This window comes from Nicotiana attenuata, chromosome 1 (genome assembly GCF_001879085.1).
Source record: "Nicotiana attenuata strain UT chromosome 1, NIATTr2, whole genome shotgun sequence".
Lineage (NCBI taxonomy): Eukaryota > Viridiplantae > Streptophyta > Magnoliopsida > Solanales > Solanaceae > Nicotiana > Nicotiana attenuata.
In genome coordinates this window covers 43,992,354-44,004,143 of record NC_031989.1, presented here as the reverse complement: position 1 = coordinate 44,004,143, position 11,790 = coordinate 43,992,354, and the positions used below count along the sequence as shown (strand labels likewise).

Genomic DNA, 11,790 nt, shown 5'->3' with positions numbered 1-11,790 from the left:
CTCTGTTCAGGTCTGTGAAGTCTACGAACATTCTCCACTTACCGTTCTTCTTTTTCACCATGACTACATTGGCGACCCACTAAGGTTACTTCGATTCTCTGATAGAGCCGTTCACTAATAATTTCTCGACATCTTCATGAACTGCGTTGTTGATTGCAAAGTTGAACTTTCGTCTGATTTGCCTTACTGGGGGGTAAAATGGGTCGACATTCAGCTTGTGAGTTGCTATCTCCTTTGGGATACCTGGCATGTCTGCATGGGAAAAAGCAAATAGGTCTACGTTATTTTTTAAGACCTAATGAAATTTACCTGGATCTTGGAGTTTATGGCGTATAAAAGCTTTCTTGCTGTGGTCGTCGTCATCTAGTTGGACGGGGTCAAGGTCCTTTACGGTTGACCCCGTGGCTTTTATGATTTCAGGGTCGCTGATGACGTCTTTCTTTTCATCACCATCAGACTCTGACTTCATTAATTGCTATGCTTCCTCGGCTTTTCCTTTCAACTGTTTGGTGTATGTGCAGTCTTGGGCGATACGATAGCTTTCTCGTGCCATGCGTTGCTCTCCCCGGATGCAGAATACTCCCCAGGTGGTGGGAAATTTAATGACTTGGTACAAGCTGGAGTGGACGGCTTTCATGGCGTGCAACCATGGTCGGCCTATGATGGCGTTGTATGCCGTATCCTGGTCCATGATGTGGAACGTGGTCTCTAAGGTGACGCCACCGGCCAAGACGTACAGCGTGATTTCTCCAGAAGTCCGCCCAACTATATTGTTAAAACCCGTTAGTGTGATGCAACGTGGCACTATCCTGTCCTCGAGCTTCATTTGGGTGAGAACTCGAGGATGGATGATGCACGCGCCACTTCCATCATCGACCATGATACGTCTTACATCAGTATGAAGAACATGTAAAAGTAATAACAAGGGCGTCATAGTGAGGAAAGACCAAACCGTGGGTATCCGACTTATCGAAGATGATACTTTCTTCGAGTTCGTCATACTGTTCCAGGGTGATTGACCGCATGAGCTTGTGAGCGGTGGTGAACTTCACGCTGTTGATGGATGCGTCGTCGCCTCCTTCGATGATCATTCGAATGGTCCAAACCAAACAAGGTGGTTTAGGCGGCCCCTGATGCTGCTCTCGCCCTCGGGTGAAGTTGGCCCTCCCTCGACCGCTCATAACTCTTTTAGGTGCCCTTGGTGAAGCATGTTCACGACCTCCTGTCTAAGGGCAATGCAATCCTCGGTCTTGTGACCCCGTTCTGATGAAATTTGTTGCGTCCAAACGCACATGCAAGTATACGCGGCCGTCAAGTAATAAAGTGACTAAAAGTCGGATGTCGAACCCACGAGGACTTGTGATTAACTATTAACTAAATTAGACTATCTTAATTATCTAAACAGGAATTAAACCTAGAAATATTTGATTCTAAACTAATTAAATTAAGATATATAAATAATGAACTTTGAACAGAGAAAGAGCAGATTTTTATGATATCAATGTAATGAAAATGATCTAGGGTTATGGGCTATCTAACATTCCTATTGTATTCTTCAATTGAATTGACTAACTAATTTATCTAGTTTATTGGTTAACAGGGTTAATATTGCTCATAAGAATCTGTCGAGTTCTTACTCGCCTATTCAAGCTAACCTAACTCCTATATGTTTATGGAATTAGAACTAACAAGAACGCATTTATAATTCCTGTAAATTAACCAAGCAAGGCAATTAGGTATATGTCTATCCTAACCGCGAATCCGTTCCCCGATGCCCAGGTTCAAGAACTTGCTCTACTCAATCCTATATGCAATCTAGAATTCCCACTTTCGAGTTCAATTCAAGATTCGTAGATAGTATTTAATTGGTGATCAAGCAATTAAATAATTTAGTGCAGGATTAAATAAATAAACTAATACGACAAATCAAGAAATTAAAATTAATATTCGAATAACAATAGTGATGAAAGAACCACAACCCTAGAACGTGAAGTTTAGCTCCACATAGCCATGTTACAAAGTTTGGTGGAAGAAAAGATGGAACTTGATGAATTCCGGCCTCCACGGCGGCTCTATGCTTGTGTTTTCCTCTTAAAAACGTCCTCCCTCAAAATAGGTTTTAGGATGGCTTTTATATCAATTGGAGGCGTCTTGGGGTGAAAATAATCGAGTCCAAGTTGGAATAGGACACTCTAGCGATCCGAGCATCTAGGGCAGCGTGGGGCGCTGGCCCTGGCGCTCAAAATAATTGACTACTAGAAACTGGGCCACAGCGAGCGCCCCACGCTGGCTGTGGCCCTCAAAATTGGCTTTTTGCGTTTTTGCTCCGATTTCGCTCCAATTCGCGCCCTTTCGTCCCAAATTGCATCCAAATGATTCCTACAGATAGAAACACCATAATTTAGCACAAATCATCATATTAAACATCTCAAATCATCGAAACAAGAGCAACATGCGAGGCGATATATATCAAAATATACATACTTTATGCTGATTATCAACACCCCACACTTAGACTCTTGCTCGTCCTCGAGCAATGGAACTAAATCAATTCCCCAAAACACACTTATAACTATGAAAGAGCACTTCACAATTAATTCAATCAAACACTCTACCTTTGGACTATGATCGGTATCGGCAATTAAGTATGAACACGCGAATTTCACATTCTTCCTTTTTTTTTTTGCAAATTAGCCCAAGTATATACAATACTATTCAACCAACTCAAGCAACCTCTCCACAACCACCTTACCTCAAGAGATGACTCGTTACACTAAGTATCCTCAATATACACACTCACCCAACAAAAAAAAGTGTACAACATCACCAATCCATCATGAGACCAGGTCGCCTCACCACAAACCAAAGAGTGATTATCAAAGTCCACATTTAAATATGTCATTGAACATAATTCAAGGACATCACACAATTGAACAAAATTCACTCACTCTCACAAAGAATTCATGTGAATCCCGTGGTCGTACCATAAGCTTGCCCGTAGTGTATATCTCTACTAATCTAAGCTAGCCAAGTCTAGGATCAATTAGGACATTAAGGTTGTAATGTAGGCTAAGGGACGGGTAGGATATATTTAGGAATAGTGACTAACCCTCCTAAGAACTTTAATACACTACACTCAAAAATCAAGCTCAATTTTTTCTCAACCCATTCACTTGTCATACACCATATATAACATAGCCCTTTTTTCCAATTAAGCACCTCTATGGATTCACTAGCATGAATGAAGAAAAAATATTAAGAGGTGTGTATCTTTTCACATTATTTGAACTTTTATTTGCTTTTTCTTGCAGTTTTTTCTCTACACACACTCCATGCATTGAAGTTCTCAAGCTAGTGACTTTTATTCACAATCTTAGTGCACCTTAAGGGCCCTTCCATGGTTCCACTCGAAAGTAACTCCCAAATCTCTCCCCTTACTTCTTTTAGCGACTAAGTGCCTTAGGAGGTAAATGTTCAACATTCTCAAATCAAGAACAAAGTAGGAGTATGGCTTGTAATGTGGGTGCCAAGGAAACAGTCTATATGCTCAAAGGGCTAGCAATGGGAAAATTTTATTTATAAGTGACAAGTACCTTCATGGTCAAGCAAGAAACGCCTACATCATCTCCTAGACTAGCATAACTTAATGATTTCGCGTTGATTAACACACGGGGCAAGTTCTAGACTACACACGGTTCTGTGCAACTCTCAAGTCAAGCAAGCTAGCAAGTTGAGAATTTTAAAGCAATAATGCACTAGGTAGCATACAAGTCAATCAACTGAGAAGAAGGCATCGAAGAGTAGGCTACTTACTTTACTTGGGCATTACAATTTAAATCATATATGCAGAAAGATAGAGCGCATGACATAACTTAAATTGCCAACACCAACCATGTCAATAGGTATCTCAAAGCACCTCACTTTCCCTTTTCCTACTCCTAAGAAAGAAAAAATAATAATAACAATAAAAAAACTAAAGTAGAATACCCGGTTCGAGCTAAACCCTTGGAAAAGAACCGGTGTCGAAAGAAAAACCAAGGGATACTATCTAACTACCTAAAAACTAAAAAAGTAAAAAGAAAATCTTTTTGGTTTTTTTTATTGGACTTTAGTCCCTCAAGAAAATTGTCCAACAGATCCATCGTCGGGAAAAGTCCAAACTTCTTCTGATTTTTTTTTTCAATTTTCATTTTTTTTTCAAATATTTTTTTTTCTTTACATAATATCTACTACACTAAGAAAGAATACTACAACTAACCTAGGATAGCACAAAAAATTATCCAAACAATCTCCTCACCCCACACTTAAAATTGTGCAATGTCCTCAATGCACACTGTAAATAACAAGAGGGTAAAAGGGACTCCCTGGTAGGCCAAAGGCCGAAACATTAGCAGCTCACGGGATACTCAGACTTCTCCCAGGTATGATCCTTTATGCGGTCACCCCACACTTAGTTCCAACCACATGGCTCACTTTTGCACACTTCCTATGGCTTTGCTCCATATGCTCAAAATCCTACAAAATAAAACAACACTACAAAAATAATACAATAAGAAAAAAAATCCAAAAAAAAAAAAAGCAGTAAAGCTGGGTTGCCTCCCAACAAGCGCCTAATTTAATGTCGCGGCACAACGTGAACCACTTTTTCCTCCACCTCGAGCTTATGAATTGTACCCCTAACATGGCATCCAGTCTGCGGCTATGCTCCAGTGGTGGGGCTACAAAGATAACCAGGCCAAGCAATAAAATTTTCACTCTACACTTCTTGGCCTTTAGATGAGGAATGTATTTTTTTCTTTTTGGCACAACAAATTCAAGAATATAGGCACTCTCATCCTTACTCTTTGACCCCCTCATTGGCTCAGATGACTCAATTACTATCTTACTATCTAAACACATTGTGAAAAAATGATTGGAAAGAGGTCTAATGCGCCCTAACTCAAACATTTTACTACTATTTGCATCCCCATATTTACACGCACTCAAGTCTCCCAAGTAATGTTATCTACGCCATCATATGACTTTAGATCACTCTTCTCAACATTGGTATCTTCAAGAAAAATATGGTCTAATGATTGGTATTCTCGTTTTAGCTCTTCAATTTGTTCTAGAAGACTTTTTCCAGCTTCACACAACTCATTATTAAATTGTTGGGCGTTACACGCATCAACCTTTGCATTCAAATCTGCATCTAAGTTATGTACAACCAAGCCAAAATTCTCAATTTTATGTGCAAGTTCATCTCTCTTCTTAGACCAATCATTCACCAACGTTGTTAGAAGACAACGTCGTTCCGCATATTCGCCTAATCGAGAATATCCATCTCAATACCAACCTTTACTCCCATATTCAAATTCAGACCTCCCAGAGTTCAGGTCATGACAAGCCCAAAAAGACGGGCCATAAAAGTCTTCCGTCAACCAAGCGTCTTCATCAATAACCTTACCTCTATATATTTCATCCCCAGATGTCATGCTGAGAAAACTAGAAACACACTAAGAGAAAAATCAAATAGTTATAAAAATAAAATATTTACAAAAAGATAAGGAAAAAAAACTTGTAAAGATACAAGTAAAAGTCTAATCTAGAAAAATAGTTAATTTCTATGTCCCCGGCAACGGCGCCAAAAACTTGTTGCGGCCAAACGCACACGCAAGTATACGCGGTCGTCAAGTAATAAAGTGACGAAAAGTCGGATGTCGAACCCACAAGGACTTGTGATTAACTATTAACTAAATTAGACTATCTTAATTATCTAAACAAGAATTAAACCTAGAAATATTTGATTCTAAACTAATTAAATTAAGAAATATAAATAATGAACTTTGAACAGAGAAAGATCAAATTTTTATGATATCAATGTAATGAAAACGATCTAGGGTTATGGGCTATCTAACATTCTTATTGTATTCTTCAATTGAATTGACTAACTAATTTATCTAGTTTATTGGTTAACAGGGTTAATATTGCTCATAAGAATCTGTCGAGTTCTTACTCGCCTATTCAAGCTAACCTAAGTCCTATATATCTATGGAATTAGAATTAACAAGAACGCATTTATAATTCCTGTAAATTAACCAAGCAAGGCAATTAGGTATATGTCTATCCTAACCGCGAATCCGTTCCCCGATGCCCAGGTTCAAGAACTTGCTCTACTCGATCCTATATGCAATCTAGAATTCCCACTTTCGAGTTCAATTCAAGATTCGTAGATAGCATTTAATTGGTGATCAAGCAATTAAATAATTTAGTGCAGGATTAAATAAATAAACTAATACGACAAATCAAGAAATCAAAATAAATATTCGAATAACAATAGTCATGAAAGAACCACAACCCTAGAACGTGAAGTTTAGCTCCACATAGACATGGTAGCAAAACAACAAATCATACAAAGAAACATAAAAATTACAAAGTTTGGTGGAAGAAAAGATGGAACTTGATGAATTCCGGCCTCCACGGCGGCTCTATGCTTGTGTTTTCCTCTTAAAGACGTCCTCATCCCTCAAAATAGGTTTTAGGATGGCTATTATATCAATTGGAGGCGTCTTGGGGAGAAAATAATCGAGTCCAAGTCGGAATAGGACACTTTAGCGATCCGAGCGTCCAGGGCAGCGTGGGGCGCTGGCCCTGTCGCTAAAAATAATTGACTACTGGAAACTGGGCCACAGCGAGCGCCCCACGCTGGCTGTGGCCCTCAAAATTGGCTTTTTGCGTTTTTACTCCGATTTCGCTCCAATTCGCGCCCTTTCGTCCCAAATTGCATCCAAATGATTCCTACACATAGAAACACCATAATTTAGCACAAATCATCATATTAAACATCTCAACTCATCAAAACAAGAGCAAAATGCGAGGCAATATATATCAAAATATACATACTTTATGCCGATTATCAAAATTCGTAGAGGCGTTTGACTTTCTAGTGCTTGGGTCGAATGTCATCTTCCGTGGCCACTTTACCTTTGGGCCAAGCTTTTCCAATGTGTAGACTATTTCTGAGGGGGAAACAAAAAAATTGTGAGCTGATAATAAGGGGCGGCATACCTCTTTCATTTTGGTGGATTCCCGTTCGCGGCTTGGGTGGACCTTCGTCGTGACGTGGAGGCGGCATGAGAGTGCCTCTGATGTAAGGTTGATGTGTTTCTCGATTAGGTCATGACCCTTCTAGATCTCTTCTTCTTTCGTTTATTCGGTCTTTCCTAGACTCTATTTGGACCGAGGTCAGACGTTGAGTAGGTTCGTTGAGATCATCCTCGTCGGCTCTTACCTCAGCACATTAGGCGTTGTTTATCTTGTCCCAAGTGGTTGGAGGGTATTTCATGAGTCGGCTTAGCATCTTTTTGGTCGCCCGCATTCCACTTTTGCTCAGCCCATTCTGGAAAGCAGACACCGCCATTCCTTCAGATACATTCGGAAGAGTCATTCTTACACGGTTGAACCGGGCGAGGAAGTCCCTGAGTCCTTTGCAGGTGATTATTTAATGGCGAATATGTCGTTCACCCTTGCCTCCATTTTCTTGGCCCTGGCATGGACGGTGACGAACTTGTCGGCTATTTCCTCGAACATTTCTATGGAGCGCGCAGGTAATTGCGAGTACCAAGTCAGGACCCCGCTGGTTAGGGTCTCTCCAAACTTCTTCAGCAATATGGAAGATACTTATTCTTTTGCGAGGTCATTGCCTTTTACTGCAGTAACATAGTGGGTCACATGATCCTCCGGGTCCGTCGTACTGTCGTATATTTTCAAGTATGGCGGCATTTTGAAAGTTTTTAGTATAGCATGTGGTGCGGATTCGTTGCTATACAGTTGTTCCACAAACCGGCCGGCGTCCCGCTTTGGTAGGAGTTTTGGGGCGCCTGGTATCTTATCTACCCTTTCTTGATGCTCTCTCATTTGGTCGCAGAATGCTTTGTTCTCATTCTCCATCTCCTCCATTATTCTAAGGATGGCAGCGTGGGCGTCGTTACCTGCATCACTAACAGAATGAATGATACCTATCGAGGGAGGCTGGGTGTTTTGCTCATTGGTTGTTGTGGCGATGTCGACTCGCACACCTTCTCTACTCACCATCTCAGCGGGCTTGTTGAGTATACTGTTCAGTGTACTCGTTAGCCATGCTTCTAGTAGCTTTTTTACCGCTAGTGGTGCTTCTTTCGTAGTGGACGTAGAGGCTCCCTTTCCATGAGAAGCGATAATGCCGCCATGAAGGGGGTGAATCATTCCGCCTGGATGAAGCACTCGGTGTCACGTTCTCCTCGTCTTCTCCGTGAGCTTCATTGATGGTATTTAGGAGATTAGTAGCAAGGCCTGCCACTGCTTTTAGTCTTTCTTCTCCATTTCCTGCCATGTTAGATTATGCAAGTAGGGGAAAGAAAATTTTGTACTTTGCTATTGGTGTGTTTTTGTAGATCTATAAAGACTATGATTTTGACTAGAAAGTCCCCACAGACGGCGCCAAATTGTTTAACCAAAAAGTATAGTACTCTTTATTAAGCTAATTAAAAGATAACTGAGGTGAAAGGTGAATCCTAGTCAAGCATAATAATTGTCAGATCTAGCTAAGAGTTTAAGTGATACCGCTTACTTAGTGCTCAGAGCCGTGTATTCAATCATTAAATGCGCACTTTGGAGAATAAATGAAGAATGAATGATGAGAAATAAATATGGAAAGTGGCAATAAATGTACATAGGAAAAACAATTCACGCAAATATCAAATGATGTGGAAAATTCTTCCTTCTGACAACGAAAAATGGCAGTAGATAAGAAAATGCAAAATGCTTTCTTGGATCATGTGAGTAGAAGGGAAAAATAATCGGTAAAATCAATCACTATGGAAAGGTGAACTTTGTATTTTGTCTCAAGGGTCAACTTCTTACAATAATTTTTTCAAAATGAATCTCACAAGCCTCTTTCCTCTCTCTCTTTTTCTATTTATATGGGGTGTTCTTTAAAAACCCTAAAACAGTACAACAAATGGAATATATTCAAGAGAATATTCCCATCTCTAGTCCCGAGACCGCACTAGCCGTTATTCCTACTCCTCGCTATTCAACCTCAGCTTCAACGGCTTGCTCAGCGACTGCTCGTTGTTGGGCCTCGACTTTTTCGCCCAAATCGAAATAGTCTTCTCACTTAACGACCTTCCCACGCCTGATTTCCTAAATCTGATTTTGACCCATACAAGGACCTCTCCGAATTTGTGGCAGCAGATTTCAGAATAATGGAGAAGAATGCAAAGGCTAAGAAAATCCTTATCTGTGGACTTGGTCCTGATTATAATAAAATTTCTATGTGCTCTAACGCGAAGCAGATATGGGATGCACTCTAAAATGCTCATGAAGGAATAAATCAAGTAAAGAGATCAAGGATTGAACTACTCATGAGAAACTATGAGCTTTTCTCCATGAAGAAGTCTGAGCCCATCCAAGATAAGATGACTAGGTTCACTATAATAACCAATGACATGAAATCACTTGGGAAGGTGTTCACCGCAAAAGAGTTGGTTATCAAAGTTCTAAGAATCCTTCCAGCTTCATGGGAATCAAAAGTCACTACAATCCAGGAAGCCAAGGAATTGGATAAAATCTCACTTGATGAGTTTGTTGGAAACTTAAAAATTTATGAAATGAGCAAGATAGAATAAGAACCAAAGAAGGATAATGCCTTGGTTCTTAAAGCATCTGACGATGATGAATCTGGCTACGATAATCCTGATCTAGCAATGTTTGCCAAGTTCAAGAGGTTCATGAAGAATTCCAAAAGTGCATCCAAGAGAGAGACCAGTGGTAAGCACAAGAAGATCGACAAAGCTAACTATGATGGGTGCTACAAGTATGGCAAGCTAGATCACATGGTAAAGGACTTTCCAATGTGGGAAATCGAGCGGAGGAAAGAACGAGCTGAAAAGTAAAAACGGGAAAAGATGAGAGAAAAGGGTTCCAACAAAGGAAAAATCCTAGGCAAAGGATTTACTGAAGCAATGAAGCAGGCATTCTTGGAAGCATATGAGGATAATGGGAGTGATCAAGAGGACGAAAAGGAGGATGAGGCTATAAGTCTCTATGGTGTGATTGATGAACACCAATATGTGAATACAGAACCCCCAGTACAACTTGGAATGCATATTGGAAGACCTCCTTTGTTTGATGAATACTGCTATGATGAATGAAAACTACGTATGGAAACATTTTTTCAGGCTACTTACTTGACCTATGGGTAATTGTCAGTCGCGGACCAATTCTCCCAACCAAATTGGATGGTGAAGGAAACAAGTGCAACAAAAGAGAAGAGGAATATGATGAGGAAGATCGTCAGCTAGTTCAGAAAAATGCTAAAGCAAAGGATTTGTTCTACAGAAGTCTATCTGGAAACACCCGCCTCATAGTGTCCTCTTGTATCGCTGCTCATAATATATGGAGGACCTTGGAAACTGATTTTGGAAATGAAAATATTGAAGTGGCTTTGATGGCGATTGAAGAATCAAAAACTGAGAAAGAAGTGATAGGAATGATGGCCATGAGTGATTCAGAAACTGAATATGAGGCAAACCAGGTAAGTATATCTTACTTGAAAGAAAATATTCATGCTATGTCCAAAAAGCAACTGACGACCATAATTGTGACCTTAATAAATGAAATGGATAAAATGAGTAATGGAAATGATCAGCTAATCAACAACTTTTCTTGTGTCAAACTTGATATCAAAGAGCTTGAATTTGACAAATCTAATTTAGAGATTCAGGTCAAAGACCTTAAGAACCAGGTTCTTGAACTTACTTCTGAGAACGAGAAGTCTCCTGATACACATGTCAAAGAAAAAATGAGTGATCTGCAGGATAAGCTTGAAAAGGAATTAAAAATTGCTAATGATAATCTTTGTGATGCTGAATGTAGAAATAAAGTCCTGCATGAAAACCTAGAAAAGGCTAATTATGAACTCTCTAGACTAAGCAAATGACATAGATCTTCTAATGCCTTGAATTGGCTGAATGAAAACTGTAGCTTTAACAAATCTGGAATTGGCTACATAAAACCTGTCCCTAAGTTTGACTCAAAGTATGTAGGACTTTCTGATAATAACATGTGCACTCATTGTGGAAGAGTAGGACACGTTAGAGACACTTGTCCTGCCTTAATTCATGCTTAGTTTAGAAACACTTTAGGTATTGCTAAAAATGTGAAGAAGGAAGAGGATCCAAAGGTTAATCCTCCTGTCCATACTATGTGGATAAGGTTAACAAGAAAATAGCTTCTAATCCTCTCCCCTTCTAGGCAAGAAGGGATCTATTTCATCATTTTTCCAACAAAAAGGGACCCAAGCTAGTTTGGGTTCCCAAAACTAACTTGTGAATTTTGGTGCAGGCTAAGGTAAGAGGAAACAATCAGGACTGGTATCTAGACAGTGGATGCTCATGACATATAACTAGAGAAAAGAAAAACTTTCTTTCACCGACAGCCTTCCAAGGAGGGAGTGTGTCATTTGGAAGTGGGAAAAAGGGCTAGATAACAGGTATTAGCAAGATTGGCAAGTCACTCTCTCATGCTATAGAAGATGTGTATTATGTGGTAGGTCTTAAACACAATCTTCTCAGCATCTCTCAACTGTGTGACAAAGGAAATGAGATAAAATTCAATTCCGATATATGCACTGGCACTAAGCTTGATACTGATAAAATTGTGCTAAAGGTCAAGAGACATAACAATGTCTACAAGATATCAATTATGTCACTTCCCTAGAGTGAGCACACATTCTTGAGTGTAGTGGAAGATGATCCACTACTATTGTCA

The 11,790-nt window shown here is 39.8% G+C and overlaps 1 protein-coding gene across 1 annotated transcript; it reads right to left on the bottom strand.

Moving 5' to 3' along the window:
• On the bottom strand, window positions 476–880 carry LOC109235545. Its single transcript, XM_019401706.1, has one exon. The coding sequence runs from the start codon at window positions 878–880 to the stop codon at window positions 476–478; it is 405 nt and encodes a 134-aa protein (XP_019257251.1).